The 24,050-nt window shown below is 37.2% G+C and overlaps 1 protein-coding gene across 5 annotated transcripts; it reads left to right on the plus strand.

Annotated features, from left to right (window-relative positions):
• Window positions 1-1,418: 1,418 nt before the first annotated feature.
• Window positions 1,419-24,014, plus strand: LOC134790175 (proline-rich protein 36-like). Of its 5 annotated transcripts, none has more exons than XM_063760991.1 (5): window positions 1,419-1,592; window positions 17,828-17,885; window positions 18,635-19,678; window positions 20,487-20,745; window positions 22,906-24,014. In XM_063760991.1, the coding sequence occupies exons 1-5, from the start codon at window positions 1,538-1,540 to the stop codon at window positions 23,095-23,097; spliced, it is 1,608 nt and encodes a 535-aa protein (XP_063617061.1). In that variant the 5' UTR covers window positions 1,419-1,537; the 3' UTR covers window positions 23,098-24,014. The 5 variants fall into 5 exon arrangements, with proteins under 5 accessions (XP_063617061.1, XP_063617062.1, XP_063617065.1 ...); XM_063760992.1 differs by having other exon boundaries at window positions 20,595-20,745; XM_063760995.1 differs by lacking the exon at window positions 18,635-19,678 and having other exon boundaries at window positions 1,428-1,592.
• Window positions 24,015-24,050: the final 36 nt, after the last annotated feature.

Below are 24,050 nucleotides of genomic sequence, written 5' to 3' on the forward strand. Positions count from 1 at the left end.
TGTCAATGTCACCATTTGAACTGTCGTTGTAAACAATGTTGTGGTTAGTATTATTAATATTAAGGAATAACATAACTATTTCATTCAAGTATTGAACAAGTGGAACCACTAAGAAAGCGAAAATCCTGCAATGATTCTTACCGTGCTGTAAGCAGACCTAAAAATGGTTAGATGGCAACAAATTAGCATAATTTCCTGTCGAATACTGATTGTTTACAAGTAAGTTCATTGACCCTGTCACCTGTTAGGGTTAGAACAAAGTAGTTTTTTGCGTGGATGTTTAAAAGGTCATAATTTAGAAACGGTTGCCCATATTAACATAGTTTCTATGGAGAAAATATAGAGCTTAGGCTAAACTATCTCCCATTTCCGGAAAGGATCGTCGTGCCTTTCCACCCTGTATATATATGTACATATAAAAAAATAAATATACAAGAATTGCTCGTGTCAAGGTAAAAGATGTGGCAAAAACTGAAATGCTCGTTTTCAGGGCGGAAGGGATCCGGACTACATGTAGGAAGTCAGATTGAATGGAGATGCAGTTAGAGTTGTAAATCAATTCAAATATCTAGGGCACTTCTTAACCGAGGATCTCAAGGATGCTCGTCCTTACCGTGGACGTGGAGAGGGAGCGAAGGGCCTTTTATCGGTCTGCTGCAATAATTTTAGCGCGCAGATTTGGGAAATGTGACAAAGTAACCTTATGCTTATGCAATGCAATGCATATTGCCAGTGTGCTTGCACAGTTCGCAATATTTTGTACAGCTTTTCGACATAATACAAGACACCCCATACAAGATTCCACCCCCCCCCCCCTAGCGGTTGAAACGTGAAGAGGTAAGAGACAGACAGACACACTTTCGCATTTATAATATTAGTATGGTGCTCGTGTTACAGGGCCCAGGTGTTATACAAGGTAACTAGTTACAAATAAATCACTGCATGCATGTTTTGGAACTTTATTGTGGCGTTAGTCATTATTGTTAACATGTATAATTTTCCAGACTTGAAAATCTCGACAACAACCATATTAACAAATTGACGTCACAAATAGGTTTACAATACGAGTAGTCTCTTAGTCAAGCGGAGCTACTACTTCAACCGTCAAACAATGAAAACTCAGAAACTATTAGAATAACATGAGTTCCTTAATTCAACTGAAAAACATGTTTTTAACATTATCTTTGACATACAAAAGGCCGCAGCCTTCTCTTGAAAATTTTTGAGCGAAAACTGCCCCGCTCTAATGTTTTATGTTATTGTTATGATAAACCAAAAGCCGTGAAATAATTCTTAGAACTGATCACTTTAAATGAGTTGAGAGTAAAGCAAGCGATTATCACCTTTTCGAGCCAAAAATTACAGTTTAAAGTTAAATACAAGTTAGTGTGTTGATAAGCAAGTATAGAAATTACTTATGTAGAGTGTAGGAGTATAGAGTGAACACTAAACGCCAGGCCGGCAAGGAGCATAGTTGTGCGCGAGAGGCAGGGAACGAGTCTGATAATCGATTTGTAATTGCCAATATTATTGAATCATGAACCGGCTTATTCTGATCAGTGCTGTGTGCATGCAGTTTGGCTGGATCTTCGGTGAGTTTTTGAATGGCTGATTGTAAAAATTACTTTAAATATATGTGCTCAAAAATTATAGTCCACCAGCATTATAAGTAACAACCAACTTTGCCACTATGACTGTGTTATGAATTATGAAATTCCTCTAACTTGGTTCTAGGACAAAGAATCCGGTAATAATTCCAATAGTTTCACCGTGCAATCAACTAGTTGTTTTTTTTTTTATAAACATCATCAATCGTCAATCAATCTGACAAGGCTAAATGCGCAAAAATTATAAACACATCTGAAATGTTACGGAAATAAAAATATTAATACTTGGGCCATTTTATATAAATTTGTACAAAACTTTTTTTTTTCAAATTTGAGCATTTCTATGTAGGTACCTATTTTTACTCAGAATTACGTGCTGTTTCGATCCTTATAGGAGAAAAAGGTGTACCAAATTGGCATACTTACATTTTTCATTCCTTCCACTCCTTTGCCGCCATACAAAGTATAAGTATATAAAGTTTGGTAACAAATAAAAATCTTGGGAACCTTTTTTCTCCTATTATCGGAAGAGCTCTTGATTCAGAGTCGAAATAAATTCAAAATGACTAAAATTAAAAAAAGGGCAATGTTCCACTTTAAATAAAATGGCCCACTTTCGCGATCATATTACGCAACTTCCCACTGCTGGGCACTAGGCTTCTTCTCAAGCTGGAGAGGATGTGGGATATAGGTAGTCCCCACGCTGGCCCAATGCGGTAGCTTTTCGGTGAAGGAAAAACCTGCACACATCAGCAAAGAAATTCAAAGATGTATGTGAATTAACTTGTGAAGTCCCCAATCCATGTTTACACGATGGCTAAAAAGTAGTGCATTCCCGTTGCCAAGGAGGTTTTGGGATTATACTGAGCAACTTTTACTATGGAACCAACCCCGAAATCGCAAAAAACAATTACCCTCCCATAGAAAATGGACCAGCCAAAATGTATGAAACAGACAAATTTTTTTTTCGCGATTTCGGGTTTGTTCCGATACTAAAAGTTGCTCAGTATAATCCCAAAACCTCCCTGGCAATAGGAATGCAGTTATTTTTAGCCACCCTGTATATTTGTAAAAATATTGCAAAGGTCGTAACAGTTGAGACAAAAACAACTTCCCTTACATAATCCATTATCATTCATCCCATCCAATAAATATTAAAACAACATTAATAAGTTATTAATAATAACAATATAGGTATATGTAGCTCTAAAAACCCACCATAAAATATTTATAATAACAAAAGGTTAAAGCTGAGCGTGAGTTTTTTTGCCAAGTCTTTACAAATAATATAATTTTAATGAGCTGCGCAGGTTTTATGAAGTGGTACAGTTGTAGATAAATGCTGATTGGACAAGAAATCTCATCGTTTGTTCTTTGCCGATTCCTGATTAACGACCGGCAAAACGGAATTTCCGGTCAGACCGCATCCGTCGAAGCTTGCTAAAAGCTTTAACGGTTTTTTTACCACGGATGTTTCGATAGTGACAAAAACCTGGGACGTAAGATAAGCTATTAAACTTAACGAACCATTCAATTATTTCGAACCAGTTTTAGAAGCCTGATAATCTTATACCTTTAAACGAGCAATTATTGTATATAAATATAATTATATTTCGGGGATCTCGGAAACGGCTCTAACGATTTCGATGACATTAGCTATATGGGGTTTTTCGGGGGCGAAAAATCGATCTAGCTGGGTCTTATCTCTAAGAAAACGCGCATTTTTAGTTTGTATATGTTCTCTGAGCAAAGCTCGGTCTCCCAGATATTAATGAGTGATTCTCAAGAAAGTGGCATCGACAGGTTAAAGTTAATGAAATTTTTTTTTTTACTTTTTAGAATGAAAAATATGTTTTACTACTTCAAGTACTTACCCAAAATTTTCAAAAGGGAACTGAAGATGAAGTTATTTTCAAGACATACAATAACCTATACATTGAACACAGGTTAAAGTTAAGCAGGTTACAGTGAAAAATACATTCTTTTTTATTTTTTCTCTTGAACGGATAATAATACTAATGTCTCACTTTTAGCATAGATGAATAAACCTTCATACAATATTAAAATGATATTATTACATTAGGCCCCATACCAAATTCGTAAAATAATCGAGACAAGTTAAAGTTAACATTCCGTTACAAACCCTGCCTTTAACCACTTGTCTCTACGAAACTACGACACTTGGTTCACTATGGTACACCATGTATGGGACGAAGGTTAGCTTGATACTTACCTAATATTTTGCCATAGTTATGATCTAAATAAAATTTTCTCTGTATGAGTCAGATGCAATACCGCGGATGTATGTAGTGAAAATATCCTTGGACAAACTACGTGCGTGAATATTGTTGTAAAAAAATAAATATAAGGCCCGTGCAATGTACATCTTAAAAGGTATTGTTTATGTTATTATATAGCATGATATTTTATTTACATAAATTGGTGCTTATAAAATCTATAGAACTAAAACTGGAAGAGCGATGCTTTTGGACAAGACAGGTTACAGTAAAAAGTGCTATTCTTTATTTTTATAAATATAAGTATTAAATTTAAATAAAAATAAAAATAATGACTTGGCCTCGATAAACATTGTTTTAGATTATCTAGAAACATTTTTGTTTCACACGAAAAATAAGCAAATAAACATACATTCAATTCAAAAACTCGATGACAGGTTAAGATGCCACTATTTTGAGAATCACTCTAATAGTAAAACACTTCATTCCAAGTACCTGACAAGTTTCGTGTTTTTAATATTTTCAGAAACATCGTGTAAATTTGTCCAAAAAGTGTATTTTTACGTAGTAATTTGAAAAAGCTAAACCCAAGTTTATTTTATATTGAATTCAAACCAATAAATGTAAACATTTAAACAATTTGTACCTTATTATTATTGCCCACACAAATCAATTGGTTGGTTCTCTGGCCTGTTTTTACAATTTATTTTTTATTAAATAAAAGTTCCTTATTGGGATACGTCAAGCATTGGGTAAGAGTAGGTAGGTATAGCCTATTATAGCCACACGTTTTATTTGCAAGGAAAGCTTTTATTACTTTAGCTTTTATTTTATTAGATATTCCAACATTTTTACTTTTACAAGTGAGTTTTTGGGCGGTTACAGACTAGCGTATTTTTCTGCGCATATAGCGTATACGGTCGTGTCGGCGGTACGAGCGCTTACACGCGCGTTACATTTCCCTACATTTGGTTTTTACGAGCTTCCGCGCGCGTCTCTTTTCCCTACATTTTAATTAAGTACCTGTCTGCATGTTAGACATAAGTAACACAACACCGATTAGTACGTAAGGTTTAACTGTTAGTGCTAATTGTAAAATAAAATAAACAAATAAACATTTGGTATATACGAGCTTACACGTGCGTACGCATACGCTCGTATTAAACGCTAGTCGGAAACCGCCCTTCATTCAAGTCCTCCATTGCAAAGGGTTATTCGAAAATGTTGACAACAAAACAGCTGGGGGCTTAATGTAACAGGGGTAAGTAGTAACGCTCAATTTTGACGGGGAATTAAAAACGTTGTTAAATATGGGGAATAAACCCGATATTGAGACTCAGAAAACCTGTAGGAGAAACTCAGAAAACCGGCTAAGTGCGAGTCGGACTCGCGCACGAAGGGTTCCGTACCGTATGGGAGCCTTGTTATAGCGGCAACAGAAATACATCATCTGTGAAAATGTCAACTGGCTAGCTATCACAGTTCATGAGATACAGGCGGTAGAGCGTGATGACAGACAGACGGACAGCGGAGTCTTAGTAATAGGGTCATAAACTATAGATTCCTCATGCATTTTTGTTAAATTAAATAGTAAAGTGATTAATAAAAAAATTAACTGGGTAACTCTATTAGGGTGTCATTCTGAATCCCTAACAACGTTTGTCCTAAAGTCACTTGCCCTAACTGGTTTGTCCTAATGGGCACATGCTCTAACGATCAATTGTCATAACGATTATTTTCCATAATGTAATGGTTAACCTAAGACTCATTTGTCCTAAGCATTTGTACCATAACTATCAAGATCCCTAATGTTTTTTACCATATTCTTCGAAATCCCTAACAATGTTTGGCATAAAATAACATGCTCTAACTGTTTTGACCTAATGGCTATTACCCTAATGATCAATTGTCATAACAGTTACTTTTCCTATTGATCAATTATCATAAAAATTACTTTCCATAATGAATGGTAACGAACGGTTAGGTTAGGTTAGTGACGTGACCCTCGCAAAAACGAACTGCTGCCACAAAAGTGGGTTAGGTTAGGTTAGAACTGCGATCCTTGCAAAAACGAACTGTTGCCACAAAAGTGGGTTAGGTTAGGTTAGAACTGTGATCCTCGCAAAAACGAACTGCTGCCACAAAAGTGGGTTAGGTTAGGTTAGAACTGCGATCTTTGCAAAAACGAACTGTTGCCACAAAAGTGGGTTAGGTTAAGTTAGAACTGTGATCTTCGCAAAAACGAACTGCTGCCACAAAAGTGGGTTAGGTTAGGTTAGAACTGCGACCATTGTAAAAACGAAACGAAATAGGGAAATCAAAATTAGGGCATACGAGTGTTAGGTCAAGCAACGATAGGCTAAGTAAAATTAGGTAACATGATGGTTAGGATATATAATTTTTAGGCCTAACAATAATTAGGCAAAAAAATAATTATGCTACATAACATTAGGATAAATACTCAATATGGAAAGTGCCATTAGGGAAAAACATATTAGGACAAAAAAACATCGGCCATTCGATAATAGGGAAACCAAAATTAGAGTATACGAGTGTTAGGACAACTGATCATTATGACAAACAATATTAGGGAATGCAAAGATAGGAGAAAAGACTTTAGGGATTCAGATATAGATCCCTCTATTAAATATTTATTTAAAAGGTTTATAGTTTCAGAATTAGCCCCCTAGTAAAACTCGAACGACAATGTAAATGATTAATTTGACATTGCAAGTGTATTGGCGATACCGATAAGCTAGAAAAGTAATAAATTACGATATTAATAACATTACGAGGCCGAGATCTTGATATTAAGAAATTGAATCATACAACTCCAACATAATGCAAATAATAATATGTAGCTTTTATCGACCACATTTTTTTTATGGAATGTATTTATTACACGCTTTCCAATCCAAAGAGAAATTTTAACGTCTGAGTTTTCCTTAATAAGTAAGGTAAACGTACTAGTGCTCGACATGCTAATGCCCAATATATGACACCTTGCTGTCACCTCTATTGACAATGACTTATGTTTCAAGATGACATGTACTGGGACCGCGTCGAGCACCAGTACGTTTACCTTGAGTACCTACTGTACAACTTAAGGTAACATTCCATTTCCGACCGCAGGTGCACAACTGCTCCGACACTACTGCAGCGGCCTGAACGTGTCGGTGTTATTTTTAATTTTCATAGTTAAATCACGATACCGATTGCACGTAAATAATATGGTATTCTTAACATATTATATTTCCGACCGCAGCTGCACTACGTCTCCGACACTACTGCAGCGGCCTGAACGTGTCGGATTTAGTGTCAATTTCCATAGTAAAATGAAACACGATACAGACTGCACGTAATATGTTAGTTTTAACGCATTTCTGACTGCAGTTGCACTACTGCTCTGACACTACTGGAGCGGCCTGAACGTGTCGGTGTTATTGTCAATTTCCATAGTAAAATGAATGACAATACCGACTGCACGTAATATGGTATTTTTAACATATTTCCGACCGCAGCTGCACTACCTGCTCACACACTACTACAACGGTCTGAACGTGTCGGTGTTATAGTCAATTTCCAAAGTAAACAAGACAGACTGCACGTAGCATTGTTGACATTGTTGTTGACCGAGGTTCTACAGGTCGCAGTTCTCAACCGATTCTCGTGAAATTTTGTGAGCAGGTTCGATGATCAAATATGTAGTTTTTTTGTCTATTTAGTTCTTGGATTTGTTTCAAAATGGCGGAGTCTTACATTTATTCAGTTTTAAGTTAAGCTCACGTGGTCTACACCTGAGCCACTAAATAGTTTATTATTTTCAACATTACCTGCTGCATTACATAACTACATACGTAAATATGTACACATTTAAAGAGGGTGTTAAAAAAATTTAACATCGTATTCTTAAATGATTAGGAGCACACCGGTAAATTACTCCGGAGCACTATATACATACGTGTAATAATTATGTGACACAACTTTTTTGAATAAGGAAGCTAGAATATAAAAGACAATGACCCCTCATGCCGGACCGATGTCTATTCATTACGATTGTTCTGCTACGAGTACAAATATGCACTATCATGAATATTTATATGTAATTTTGTGACTTGACTATAAAATCAAAATACAATAAAAATACAGTGAAGAGTAATGTTTCTTAATTGATAAACTTCAACAATATCATTATCCTAATTTAAGTAATAATATTTAGGTACATTGTGTGTCTTGAACTTTTGTTATAAACGACTAGTACTTTTTTCTATGAGTAGGTAAAGTTAAGAACGGATTCCGTATTCAGAAATGGCTGAGGTACAGTCAGTATCAAATAGGTACCTAATGGTCAAACATACCAAATATGTCAGATCAGAATACCTACATCATTATTTTTACGGTCACACGGTTGTGTTAGGCGGTTGTCACACTGCCGCCGCGCCTCGTTGCGAGACACGGAGCAACGGACTCGCATACGGAGACAACGCACCAACGTCCGAGTTTTCTCCGCATCTCCGTCCGGAGCTGCGATGCGCGACGTCCCGCATTACTTCCGTCTCCCGTTCATTTTATACATTCGAAGATTAAGGTGAAAACAGAGGGCCTACCGCGAACCACGTTCGACGTGTTGCCTCTGTGTCGCACTTGTAAATTAGTAGGTAAGTGTGACAGGGAGGCAACACGTCGAACGTGGTTCGCGGTAGGCCCTCAGTTCCTATGTGTCGATAAAATGGAAACGGAACTTATTCAGAACGCTGCGGTGATACTTTCAGTTTAGTTTTTGTACAATCGAGTCATAAAACGCAGAAGACACTGGGTATATACATCCCTATTTACAAATCAGACCTATAAATGGGTCTTTTGCTAGAGATTACCAAGATTTAAGGCAATACGAGGCGTCCTTCTTGCATTAAAATCCGTACGGCACAGCGGAGCTCGGTGTGACATACCCTGCGGCACGCACCGCGTCTCCGTCCGAGCGCGCGAGTCGTCGTGCGTCTCGCACCTCCGCGCGTCGAGGCGGAGCCAGTGTGTCGTACCATGCGATTTTTCTATACAAAATCAAGATTCTACATACAAAGTTAAAAAAACGCATCAACGGACGCCGCTTGCGAGATGCGGAGCAGTGTGACGACCGCCTTACGATTGTTACGATATATTTGGCCACTTTGAGCGTCACTATCGTTTTGACGCGTACCTCTTAAAAACACTTAATTACATAAGTAAATAATCTATTAAGTTACTTATTAAAAATACTACCCGCTCTTTCAAAGAGCCAACCCCCTTTTTAAGTTAAATACGGGTTCACAATCGAAAGAATTATTACCGCTATCTTATATTAATACTAAATTCACAAAAGTTTCTTAACGCCCTGACTATAATGGGAAAAAAAACTAAAAATCATTATTAAATTACATGTTTCACCCAACTGGGACAAATAGGAAAAATCTGAAACTACAAGAGTTACGGAAATTCGTTTTTAGGCGGTACAAGGCCGATTTTAGACAAACTGCACAACAGTTTATTTAAAAAAATATATGTTGAGCTCATACCGTGTGAACTTTTTACTTCACCAGCCAACCAATATATGTATACCTAGGTATAATTAGAGGTACCTATCTTTAAAAGTACCTAGATCTATCATCATCATCATCATCATCATCTCAGCCATAAGACGTCCACTGCAGGCTGAACATAGGCCTCCCCCTTGGACCTCCATACGTACCTGTTGGAAGCGACCCGCCTAGATCGCTAGCTATATTCACTTGAAACTACCACCTATCGATAATGGGATATTAATGTTCATACATTAATATATTAGGTCGGTACCTGTCTCTAAACGTGATCAGTCTCGTGACCAGTGGCGTAGCTAGCATGGGTGGCACCCGGTGCGGAAATTGTGGGTGTCACCCCAAAATTCAATCAAAATTGTAAAATATATTTAAAAAGAGTAATTGTAATTTATGTTAAATAGCTCAGGATTTACTCCATAGCTTACATTTTACGAATTTTTATAGGTGGCGCTACTGATGTTCACGGTCGGGTGTCACCCCTAAATGGGTGACACCCGGGGCGGACCGCCCCCGCCGCCCCCCCCCCCCCCCCCTAGCTACGCCACTGCTCGTGACTTTATAGTTATATCCGTTTCATTGAGAGGAAGTTTGCTTTGCTTATTACACAGTTTTTGCTGCTATTGCTGCTTAGGTATATCTTTATTTTATTTGACAGCTTGATGTACATTTTTTACAAGCTACCTATACACCGTGTATTTTTTGATGTCCGTTAATTTCAAGAGTGTATTCCTGAGCTTAAATCAAGTAACTTTCTCAAAGACACCGATATTCTAATTAACTCCATTTCGGAGATAATCAGTAATTTTTTTTTTCCTATAAGGCCTCTACAAGCTTGTACACTTGCCTTAGGGCCGGTTTACATATTGATTAGTGTTTAGAATGAGTTCATACATTTCCTACTAAACTTAAGTACAATCTCGATCGATAGATGTTCGAAATGACATTGATATGTCACAGATTTCAATTGTTTGGTTGAGTTAAATGTAATGCCCGTGTTACAACAACGCTATATGCTACATGTAATTACCTTTTAAACTTAATTTAAAAAAAAAGCAAAAACATGTGGTTTTTTTTTAACTAACTATGCCATTTAGTTCTCTTAAGCGTACTTAACCATACCCCGAAGTTAACGGAATTCAATAAAAACACGGTGTATATTAACGTTATTAACAGCACTTGTTACTACCACTACCTTACTCAGTATCAGTAATAGGTACCTACTCGTAAAGGTATATTGGAAATATATCGACAAGATTTTAAATATTAGTATATCTTGTAAGCATTTTACTTCTTGTACCTTAATCGAAACACACCTTAATCGAAATGGTGATTGTTTTATTTATTATAATATCAGTCACCTTAATTATACATGTCGTTATGTATAATTTGGGATTCCCAATGTTTCGGAACAAAGACACATTTTAGAAAGTAGTTTTTGTGTTAACATACCTATTCAAGATTTTTTATATAGGTAAACGACCATAATTATAATTACGTACTATTGAACTTCTCTTAATTGTCTAAAATTAAGGTCTCTAGGAATATATTTGCACAAAAGTTAATTTGAAACCGATAGATTTATTGAGTCTTGTATATTTTATCTTCGATGTTTCCTTTGTTGTTGCCGGCAAACTTTCACAAGAGAGTTTAAAGGGGCCCACTGATTAACAGTCCGCCGGACGGTATCGGCCTGTTAGCTAGAACAAAATTTTGACAGTTCCGAACAACTGACAGGCCGATACCGTCGGGCGGACTGTTAATCAGTGGGCCCCTTTAGAAAATTTACTCGTATCGTACGACTCGTTATGGGATTGGCAATTGTATAGATGGCGCCATCATAGCTTTTACCTGACTAGTTTTGTTCTATGGGATTTGGCTTAAATTTAGGGCATAAGAATTTCTAAAAATATTTATTTTTTTCTATTTTGACACCATTCGTAGAATTTACAGGTAAAATATACTCTGGTGCCATTTGTAAATTACTTCGACCTGACCATCCCTTTTGTCAATACTGTCATCATCATCATCTAAGAATTGGATTCCCATTTGTCTTGTTTAACGGAATTAACCTTTTAACCTAACCATTTGGAATTAATCTGTTTAAGCCTTTCATCCTCTCTCTCTCCTCAGCATTATTATTCCCATCTGATTGTGGGGTCTGCTTTTCTGGTCTTTTCTCTCCACTTCGCGCGATCGGACGTGTCGTCTACTGAAACGTCGCAGGCCCTCATGTCTTTTGCTTTGGTGTCTGCCCATCTCATCTTCGGTCTTCCTCTTCCTCTGGAGCCGACAATGTTCAGATCCATGTTGCTATGGATCTGAACATTGTCGGCTCCGATGTAATCAGGAGGTCTTCTTTTTACGTGCCCAAACCATCTCAGTCGGCTCTCTTGTAGCTTATCGGCGATATCACGTACTCCGAGGCTACCGCGAACGTACTCGTTGCGTATCTTATCGAGCCTCGTTACCCCGCACATCCACCGGAGCATCTTCATTTCGGCGACTTGGACAGATCGGACATGGCTCTGCGTCATAGCCCATGTTTCACTCCCATAGGTCAGAACCGGTCTTATTATGCTCTTATAGACTAGGCCCTTAAGCTTCACGGGCATCCTCCGATCACAGGCAACGCCAGTGACTTCCCGCCACTTCAGCCAGGCAGCGGCGATCCGGTGCTGCAAGTTTCCCTCCAATTTTCCTGAGCTGTGCACCATGGTACCCAAATTAAATATCTGTATTCGTCACACCGAGTGACTTGCTGTCCATCGATAATGAGAGGGTCTTCAAGCGGGTTTGGTTCGTTACACACCATGTATTGGGATTTCGCGATGCTCAGCATCAGGCCGCCCGCCTTCAACTGACGTTTCCAGTCACCGAGAGCTACTTCTAACTCTTCTCGGGATGGTGTACAGATAGCTACATCGTCTGCGTAAATAAACGTCCATGGTGCTTTGGTTTGGGCATGTTCAGTGAGTGCATCCATCACCAGGCAGAAGCCTTTCATCCTAATTTTAGCAATTACCTATATACGGATAAATATCAGATATATGTTTACACTAAAACGGCTATTATGTATGATATAAACGTCACATATAGGTAACGTAGAATAGCGCTCACCCTGCCCTAGGTCACGTAATTCATTAGTTTTATATGAAGAGTGAAAAGTGTGGAGATTATTTAATAATCGTAAACGTGATGACTGATATAATAAAGAAAATTGACGTAATCGCATCGAATTGAAAAACCATTTGTTGCGGCAATCATCATAAGTATAAATCATAAATTTAGTATAAAACATAAATCGTAAAGCACGAGCTATTGACGTATTAAAAATTATATTTAATTTTATATTGTTTACTGGAACGAATAACAATATTACATAATATTAAGAAGGTACATAAAAAATATTGCTTGATGACTGCGTAGCTATTTAAGATATACACTCACTTTATTAACCTATAGTATTCAGGTTTAATGCATTTATAGTATTTTTTTGCATAATGTAGCGGGGTGGGGTCGTTAAATGCAAATGTATTTTTTTGTTGTAATCAGCACGAAGCTCACCGCACATTCTTATGGCCGAGTATGATCTCATGCTCATCCTGTGCGTCTGCGATACGTCGTGTGTTTCGCGTGTATGCACTATATTCTGTATCTTTAGGTATTTAAATAAAAGTAAACAATTTTTACATTTTCGGGTAGTTATAACTTTTATCGGCTAACCAACCAAATACAAAACCGCCTGGATCTGTCACTGAACGACCTGATTTTAACCTACATTATTTGATCGTGTAATGTCTTCATCTACCCTCAACTGGCTTAAGGAGCCATTTGAGGGCAGATTATGTTAGTTTTATTTAAATACCTAAAGATACAGACAATAGCTACAAGGTACTTTGGCACGAATAATAATTGAAAAACAAAACTTTAACCAAAATACAAGTAAGGGATCATCCATTAATTACGTCACACTAATTTCTAGGTTTTTTTTACCCCTCCCCCCCTCCTTGTCACACTTGGTCACATTTTGCAAACCCCTCCCCCCCTGGTGTGACGTCACATTTTAGGCAATTTTGTTATCAACGAAATCGACAATATTAACTCGGCATTATTTTTTTATTAAAAAAATATTTTTGATATATAAATATTAGTAATTTTATAACACAACGAAAGTTACATCCTAAAGCTCATTATTTAACTGTATTGCGAATAAAAAAATATACATTAATTTTCGGTTACTGATGAAGTTAAAGTGACATCACAATGTTTGTGACTCCCCCCTCCCCCATGTGACAACATGTCACATCTTCTTGACCCCCTCCCTCCCCCTAAACGTGTGACGTAATTAATGGATGACCCCTAAGTATACTTAACTTGGTGCTATTTTCAAATATGTATCTACACATTTACATGCAATAGGTACGGGATAAAAACTACACTGAATTTTCGATGACATTCTTTAAGAAAAGAAGTACGTACCTACCTATGTTATTTTAACAAAATATCAATTGAGTATTTTTTTAAATGAATAAATGTAAAAAACATGATTTTGTGTTTTCGTTTCTAAAACATTCGTAGTCTCTAATTTCTTGTAAAAATATAAATACAAAGAATAAGTAGAACCCTGAAAGTAACTGTAATTCATAAAAACTATTACACTGTACCTATGTATACCGTGACGAAGTAATTTAATTTATTAATTAAATTACGCACCCGCACACGTCAGTTTACTATAATTATATTATACGTTATTCTTAATACTATTGTAGCGTAATACTATTTTTACGTAATTATTACGTATATATATATGCAGCGAGTAATATCCTACCGCAACTTTGAAGAATAATTGTCTTATATTCGTTCTATTTAAAGTTCGTTTTATTTTATTTCTAAACTTTTTAAAAAGGCATTCCGTAGAAGCAGTTACGTTAACGGATCCCTTTGCTTGACATAATTATTGAAAGTCATAATGTACCGTAAAATGGGGTGAGTTGGGTGAAATTTGACTTTCAAACCTCGATAAAAATTTATTTTTACATGTGAAAACTGAATGGTGTATATAATAAGTGGTTCGGACGTTTGTATTTTAGTTTGTATGTTATTTTGGGTAGTTCCATTTCATAACTTTGACGATAAAGAGGAAAACCCACCTCACCCCGTAGTGCCTCGTATTTGGGGTGAGAGGGTTTTTCATACAAAGGTGATTTTTGGAAGAGTTGGATCGATTTTTTTTTATTATGAATATTACTATAGCTCCATTTTAAATTGGAATACATTATTTTTGTAGCAGTAGCCTTAAAAACCCACCTCACCCCCCTCTCAATCCTTCTCTCCCCATTCATAACCCATAGCTCCCCGCGAAACCTACTCACCCCGTTTTACGGTAATGATAGTCAGATAATCATTAGTCATAATTCTGATACCGTTAACTTTTCAGGATTTTCGTAATGTTATATAGATAGATTAGGTTAGGTTTGTTTTATGGAAATCCTGAAAAGTTACGCGTTTCTGAGAAAAACCAAATTATGAGAAACAATACATTATGACTTAAAACTTTATGAGGAACAATAGAGACCCGTTAGGTTAGATTTGTGGCCCTTCCAAAAACCCAGTGGCGGATTTGCCCTAAGGCCCAGTAGGCCCGGGCCTAGGGCGGCAAGATATTTAGGGGCGGCAAATTGTGACATAAAATTCGCTGATGATAACAAAAAATAACTCAAAATGTAGTCAATGTGATGGGTGCTGAGCTGCTGAGAAAGGGGCGGCTACAGGGCCTGGGACCTAGGGCGGTAAAGACTGCAAATGCGCCACTGCCAAAACCCGATGGTTTTTGAAAAAAAAATACGCGTTCGATCAACTCAAAATTTGGCAAATGAATCAGCAAACAAAAAATGTTTCGAGTTTGCGATAGGTAAACTTTTTTCAAGTGTCTAACAGGGGACCCACCCAATGGACAATCGTTTATAGATAACGCCAAATGGAAATGTTGACGTCACTCTTCCAGGCCAATTCGAGTTGTAGTTATTCGATCTATTTCCCATATACAACGTTACGTTTTTGGTTGATGAAAAGCCACTTTTGTCACTGACAGATCAGTATCATATCCTCGGAGATCATATCGGAAACAGATCGAAGAACTAAAACTCGAATTTGCCTATTCGTCTCACCGCCATTCTTAATATATTTACTTTTCTATTCGGTGTTTGCCGATAATCGATTGTCATCTTGGCTACGGCTCCAGATTAGTCATGTGCTGTCATTATACCCACCTTGTCAAATCGAACCTCATTCTCATTACAGTCATTACGGAGTTATGCGATAATACAAGTCTTGAATATTCTCTGATTTAAAGATTCACATTTCGCTGGCCCAATATTACAGGGTTCTATGTTTCACTTTTATCGAACTGAGATTTGAACATTGTCATATTGACATTAAGTTGAATTTCAACTATCTTGAAAATGTAACATAGAACCCTGTAATATTGGGCCAGCGATTTGTCACGGGGTCGTAAAACACTTATTTATTGAACTTTATATCGTTTAGTCATGCATTAGTAAATCTCCGTGAATGAGTTGAGGACTGTATACATATTTAATTATTTAGTCCATTTCTAAACCGTTCGTCGGCCGCACGCGTACAGGTGAGTTATTTAAAAGAATATGTCTGAAGAATTTATTTATATTGGTACTTTTCTTATGATATTGGAAGCAAACGAGCATACGAATCGCCTGATGGTAAGCGATTACCGTCGCTTGATATCATAAAGTCTTAAAATGAGTCATATTAGGTACCTAACCTATAAGATGATACGAATATAGAGGTTGACATCAACATGTCAACAAGGTCTGGAGGAATCTTTAAGTTTATCTTGATGAAGAAACGTTCAACAAGTTGAAAGAGAGTCTGATGATCAATCATGTAAGTAGTAGGTAACACATGTAACGCTTCCATGTCAAGGTTATACTCTGGTCAAACTCAATTGTCTGAGTAAATTGTTCGTCTAGAAGCTTCTTCGAATTTGCACCTGCGCGGAATATTTTTTCGTTTCGTTGGTTTGCACATGGGCCGTATTTAGAAAAGGAAATTAAGTACTAATATAATACCAATTCAATGTTAATATCAGTGCGTTCCGTTTGCACACATATGGCATGCTGTAGGGAGAGAGAGCGCCACTAACAATACGTTTTCCATATAATTTAAATACACATTTGCTAATGTGGTTTTAGCCGCTGGTTTTTCCGACGCAAAACAAATGATCTCACTCTGTTTTTGTACCGTCTTTAATGGACGTCCGACTCAAGTGTTCGACACGATCTAATTTTTGGATTATCAACACACGTGATGTGCACTATTTTTGTGGTTGTTTAATAACTCGGATACTGTCTGTATCAACGTGGTTCTGAGAAAAAACGTGCAAAAAGTAAAGCACTTAAAATCAAACGGCAAAAAGGTATTTTTTAGCCACCATATCTGTGCAACATACCTGTATTTGTTTTAGATAGGTATGTACCCTGTGATTATTGGTTATGTAAGTGATTCTTATTAAATATGTATCATTGATTTTGCACTTGGTTGTTGATGATGTAATCCATATTATATATGGCAGGGAGATAATTGACTGCGCAACATATTTACTTGATGGGTTTAATTACTGATGCATTTCAAGATATACGAATAAGTAAAGCTATAAAATCATCTTGCTGTGACCATTAAATTATAACATTGTTGACAATATTTATCATTTAAGAAGGGGCTAACGCAAAATTGTAGATTTTATGTTAAATTTTTACACGTTAAGGAAAAGTTTTACCATTGTCTTTTGTCTTAGAGTAAGACAAAAGACAATGAGAGAGTTGAGTTGAGTTGATTTGTAAGAGTTGTGTGTTACCTACATATACCAGATCTAAGTACCACAATTTCTTCTCTGTTGTCAATGGTTGACTATTTTTGAATCTTACCTACTTACCCATAATTTGATACACGCTAAAACTACAGAGTGTCATTAAAATGGAAACTACAATCGTTTAACAGAACGTAATCATATTATCTTCAAAATAATCTCCTTTGGCTTTAATAAACGAACGAAAACATTTGTCAAAATGATCAACAATTTGCACAGTAAAAAATCTTTGTCAACATATTTTTAAGCCATCAAATTTTAGGACAGCCAAGTATTAGTTTCCAGTATCCATTATTTTCTGGTAGTAATGGACGATTACTACCAGAAAAAGTGTTTTTTCTATGTGTATGGCTCACAAATTAAGAACTTTGAAGAAAAACATGCCTCTTGTGTTATATTTTTTTTCATGCACAGTAAACATTATTATTATATTATTATATTATATTATATTATATGTAAACAGTGGCAATTAAACGGGATTAATAACAGTTACTTTTTATATTTCAGGAGCACCAAACCCCGAAGGCGTCGGCGCTTACGCATATCAAGACTCGGATGGAAATAGGTACGGTGGCACATACGGCCTAAAGGACGACCAACTCAACCACGCGAACTTTAACCCGGTGCCCTTCGGCCCAGACTTTGACGATTTCTTTCCAGAATACTTTAGGAATTTCGAGAACATACTGCAAGAGTAAGAAATATTTGGTAGCTCAGCATGAGCTTCCGGTGAAGGAACTATTCTACCGCGTGATTTGCATTTTGAAAATCCAATTGTGTATCTTATTGAAGATAAGATATATAATTGAACGTCCTTTCAAAATCAAATACGGCTGATCTCGGTTTACTTGAGCCTTGTAGGGTGATCGGTTCTGAACATAATAGGCATGGTGCCTGATTGGTAAAAGGTTTTCGAGCATGCATAGGAAGTCTAATCGCAACGATTATCAACATGGGAACTGAATGCTGATTATGATTGTAAAACTATTAGATGCACTACCACTTTTGCACAAGTTACGTTCTCGTGACCTTAATTGCACCTCATTTTGTACAGTACTAGTCACAATTTGGCAAGTGCTAACCGTAAACATTAATGCGATTGACACTGCCAATGGCAAACGGCCTGTCGACTTGTGTTGCCGGTTTACACTTATAACAACTTATATTTTTGTCAAAAAGAACAAATGCACGTCTTGTATTGTATGTATGTGTTTTCTATTTTCTAAAGTGCACTTAGCTACACTCTATCTCCACGACTTTTAATGTTGTTTCCATACCTACATGATAGATATTAATTAATTTGTTTCTATTTAGGGTCGAATTAACATATCCGATATCACAGCCGCTGCCACCGTTAAAACCACTCCAACCGCTGCGACCGCTGTGGTTCCATCCTCTGAGAATTGCCCCGCTACTTCCTCCATTACACCGTCTTAGATCCCTACAACCGCTGAGGCCTCTACGACCTTTACCACTGTTACATCCGTTGCAATTATTAGCGTTCAATCCTTTGCAATTATTTCCACCCTCCCCAGAATCTAGAACAATACAACCACTCTCACCTCTTCCACCCCTACAACCTCTGCTACCTTTACTACCGCTGAAACCTCTAGATCCACTTCCACCACTGGTACCAATCCAACCGCTGCAAGTTTCAGCACAGTACAGAACATTAGCACCACTGAGTCCTCTACAACCCTTGCAACCTCTACCACCGCTGAAACCCCTGCAACCCCTACCACCACTGTTACCGATACAACCGCTGCAAGTTTTACCGTTCCATCATTGGAATTTATTTCCATCAGCACAGTATAGAACATTAGCGCCACTGAGGCCTCTACAACCCTTGCAACTTCTACTACCGCTGAAACCGCTACAACCCCTACCATCACTGTTACCGTTACAACCGCTACAAGTTCCACCGTTCCATCCTTGGAACTTATTTCCTTCAGTTCAGTATAGAATATTAGCGCCCCTGAGGCCTTTACAACCTTTGCGACCTCTACTACCGCTGAAACCCCTACCATCACTGTTACCGTTACAACCGCTGCAAGTTTCACCATTCCATCCTTGGAATTTATTTCTATCAGAACAGTATAGAACATTAGCGCCACTGAGGCCTCTACAACTCTTGCAAACTCTACCACCGTTGAGTGCCGTACAACTAGTATCATCATCACTGTTAGTATTTCGACCGCTACAAGTTCCATCAAGTCCCTTACTACCGCTAAGACCCCTTCTACCACTAAGACCCCTACCCCAACAACCACTCCCATTATTGTTACCTTTTCAACCGCTGCAAGTGTCACCGTTCCATCCGTCGAGATTATTCCCACAGCAGCTGGCGTTAAGGACAGAGTTAGTTCCGTTTTTAAAACGTGTGGTTTTGTTTTTTGTGGTTTGAAATTTTAAAGTTTTTTTAGTGTGTGGATATTAAATTACAGACCTTTCGTAACTTTTACATTTCTTATGATTTGATATTAAATTGAATTTTAAACAGCAGATTTGGGAGGCCTTGAGGGTATCTTGGCTATGTATACCTGATTACACTTCTTTATCTTCGTTTCTAGCTGCAGTTTCGAGGTGACTTACCTATTCGTAACAAAGTGTATTTTCTTCTACTGTGTGTTTACCTCTATGGCAATGTGCTTTAAATAACTTATTTTCATTTGAATCGATGTAAACGCCATTAATTTACTTTTCCTACCTGTGCCTTTTCGAATATTGATGGTTTTTTTACTTTTTCTTGGTTCTACTTTTCTGCCAATTTTATCTAGCTTACAGATGGTTCTTTCTCTCGCTTACCTACTTGAAATTTATGTTTTTTTCATACGCGCTATTAAGACTTAAAAAATGAAACTGATATGGAAATTTGAGTGTATTCACTTTAAAAGAAAATCTTTATATAGCAAAAAAGGTACATACTCGTCAATCGACGTTTTACAACCATAACTTTTGTAAATTGTAAATACGTACTTTTTGTTAACTTTACTAACATGTCCCTACGATATCTATCTCAAGAATTTTCATTATATTATATCTATAATTTCTTCTCAAATATTCAAATTATGGCCAATATTCACTTGGTGTCATATTCAGTTTCATTAATAATGTTCTTTCAGCGCGTATTCCGTGTGTGTGTGATAACATTGTGTTTGATTTGCAGGGTGTTTAAATCGAATAAAGAGTATCAAAAAAAGGCGTTAGACTCTGCCAAAAAGGCCTACGACGTCACGTCGAATCAGGCAGGTTTCATGAACTTCGACTTCTCCAGGTTCCCATTCAACGGAGGGTTCAGTAATTTCGGGATGCCCAACTTTGGACCTCAGAATGGGCAGTTTGGCGGCCCGAACTCGGCGTACGCGTCGGGGTCGGCCATGCCGGGGTATTCGCACCAAATAGCTGCCATTAGTCCGGGAAATCCGGTAAGTGATATTGTTTTAATAGTAAAGTAGCTCAAAAGAAAAGATATATATTGATAGAACATGTTTTCTTCTGAATTGGGCACCCATACATTTTATTCAAGGAAAGTTTTGAAGTGAGCTCCCAGCGTTGCCAATTGTTTCTTCATAATAATCATTCAAATGTTTTCTTGTAATCTTATTAATTATCTAAACTATACAATAGAGTAATTTCACACTACGGTATTAAATAATTACGCATTAAAATACGTTAAACCTAATGGATAGTAATCGAGCTTGACCGTCGGTTTTATGGCCTGCACGGATCAAATACAGAGTTTTCTGGCGCATTTATTTTGACACAATACTTAGACTACCTACTGAAATTAACTCCGATGTAACAATGTAGATAAGTAGTACTAAGTACAAGTTTGGACGCGATAATATACCTATACTCGTAGTACTTGTCTCGAACATCATGTTATAGATGTTTGCACATCATTAAAGAGCTTACACATAACGGTACCTGTTTCGGGGTAAGTCCACAAGATGGTAAATTTTATCCCGTTTTATACTTAAATTACTTAATCTAGGTACATTTAATCATTAAATACAATCTGCCCTATAAGATGGTGGTAATAGTGCTCGACATGCTAATGCCCAATAGATGACACCCTGCTGTCACCTCTATTGACGACGACGATTAAGTTTCAAGATGACATGTACTGGGACCGCGTCGAGCACCAGTACCACCACCTTAATTTAAAACATTTTCCAACGTAACTAAATTGCATTAACATTAATGAATAGGTAAGCACGTGTAACTAACTAACTACCTGAGTTTAATTACAGAATGGTTACGCTCGCGTTTTGAATTAGACTTGGAAAATTCAATCAACTTAGTAAACTGTTAACATATGCCGTAATATAAAATGTATTAGCACAGTTACATAGTATGACGGCATCATATCGTGACTAAAATGCAACACGTTTCTTTACGTTTACCTATTTTACATTTAATATTTAAGCGGGCAGGTAAACTATAAATAAGGCGACGGGGTCATACACATTTTATTGTAAGTATACTTAATTTGTTTGCGTCTTTCCAGTAGATATCGCAAAGTTAAGAGACTCAAAAGCTAATTTTTACACTGCACCCTTAAGGCGGGATACATTTTGTCAGAATTAGGGACTCAAATCAGGAAATCATGATACCTATATTTAATACAATATGACCTGTGCCCTGTTTATCAAAAGCTTGTAACTTGTAATACAATTAGTGGAAGTCCCTTTCTAACAAAAGTTTGTCAAAAAGTGACATCCGCTTGTATTACAAGTTACAAGATTTTGATAAACGGGTCCCTGGGGCCCGTTTCTCAAAAGCTGGTAACTTGTAATACAAGTGGAAGTCCCTTTCTAACAAAAGCTGTCAAAAAGAGACATCCGCTTGTATTACAAGTTCCAAGCTTTTGGGAAACTGGCCCGTATGCCCTGTTTATCAAAAGCTTGTAACTTGTAATACAGGCGGAAGTCCCTTTTGGCAGCTTTTATTAGAAAGGGACTTCCACTTGTATTACAAGTTACAAGCTTTTGACGCATGGCACTGGTCTTTAACTTTTATTGTATTGCCACAGAAGAGACCTTTTTCTCAAATATATAAATGACCTGCATTGATTGGATATGTTTCATTAAATTAAGGAATCCTTGACAAATAAAATATTACTTTCTGATAGATATTATAAAAGCTTCAGGTCATATAGGTACATATTTTAATTTGGAGCTATACCGTTTCAAAAAAAAAATCGTCGAATTGAGAACCTCCAAGTCTTTTAAAAATTATATTAAAACATGTTAGGCATGACTTCTTATCTACCCATAACTTGCCATAACTAATAATTAATATGTGTAGTGTAGTGTGTGGTAACACATCGTAACTGGTGAATTTCCAATATGACTTGGACCAACTCCGGTAGCCGTTTAAGAAGTGTAACACTCTTACGGTAGATGTCGCTAAGGGTCCCCTTGACCCATAATATGGTGGAAAGATTTGCTGGCTATGGATGAGATGAGGTCTTGGTGGCTCAGATGGCAGAGCGCTGCAGTATCGATCCAGAGGCCGTGAGTTCAAGTCTCACCCAAGACAGTAATTTTTCCACTTTTAAATTTACTCATAACTGCTTACAGAGCCAGCCGAACGTGGACATCAAGAACCGCTTTGCAGAAGATGGTACCGGTGGCAATGGAGGCTACATGAGCGTCTCCAGCACCTCGTTCGCCACCTCGTCCAACGTGAACGGCCAGGAGCAGGCCCACCGCGGGGCTGAGACCGTCGTCAACAACAACGGCGTTGTCCACCGTTACAAGGTGGAGTCCTAAACACACGGGGAATCTTAGGGGCATTACAGAAAAAGTTCGCGCTATTTTTTTAACACCTCTGGTAAAATTAAGAAGCCGATATTTAGCATGATAACGTTTGATAACTTAACTTTAAATTCTAAGGTTATAATAATAGAGATTTCTGCATGCCATTACCATCATACGTGTCAATTCCCCAAGAAAGTAGACCTTTTTGCTCCCTTTAACTGCGCGTTTTAGCGTCATTATTCTAACTACAATTACTGTTACAATAAAAGGAGTATGTGGAAAAGCTTTGATGAAATTGTAGACACAGAATAATGGCCAAAAACGTCAAAATTAACCTAGCAGATGTATTATGAGTTGAGTCAGTTAGGGCAAGTGCTCAGATGAGAGCAAAGTTTTCTTGAAATACATTCACCGTGCCGCATTTCGCGCAGCCCTCCTGTTGAAGGGAATATTTTAAGCAATACACACGCTGAAAACGCGATCTGGCGCGGGTACCAAACTGACTTATTTAAACGACGACTCATTTTTCTAGCGATGAATGTACTGTGAGAAAACTGTTTTTTTATGTACCCCTACAATCCCTACCTAAAATGTTGTAAGCTCTTTTTACTTAAGGGCACATATAATAATATATTATTTATTAGTGGGGAGACACTTTAGTATTATCGTTGTTATAGTCTAAATGTTGATCAATATGGTCACATTTGATAAAACATCTTTCTGGCAATGCATGAGAGAATGGAAATGTGTTTTGTCAAAGTATTGTGATACATGTATTTCGAATTATAAGTAGTTATATTGTTGATAGTTAAGTCCTAAGCAATAAATGTGCTGTGACTCTCTTATACCTATATTTATCCCCTGTATAAGAAAATTCTATAAAGCGCTAGTTATTTTATGCAAAAATATATGTTAATTAAGGTATCTCACTGTTTTGTTTTATTTCAAACCTACGTTAATAACGT

The sequence above is a fragment of the Cydia splendana genome, chromosome 4 (assembly GCF_910591565.1).
Source record: "Cydia splendana chromosome 4, ilCydSple1.2, whole genome shotgun sequence".
Lineage (NCBI taxonomy): Eukaryota > Metazoa > Arthropoda > Insecta > Lepidoptera > Tortricidae > Cydia > Cydia splendana.

Bases quoted from the DNA above. Each gene is read 5' to 3' on its own strand.
- LOC134790175 (XM_063760991.1), top strand. From the start codon at position 1,538: ATGAACCGGCTTATTCTGATCAGTGCTGTGTGCATGCAGTTTGGCTGG. The intron at 1,593-17,827 runs GTGAGTTTTTGA...TTTATATTTCAG, and splicing joins GCAGTTTGGCTGGATCTTCG to GAGCACCAAACCCCGAAGGC. The intron at 20,746-22,905 runs GTAAGTGATATT...AACTGCTTACAG, and splicing joins CCATTAGTCCGGGAAATCCG to AGCCAGCCGAACGTGGACAT.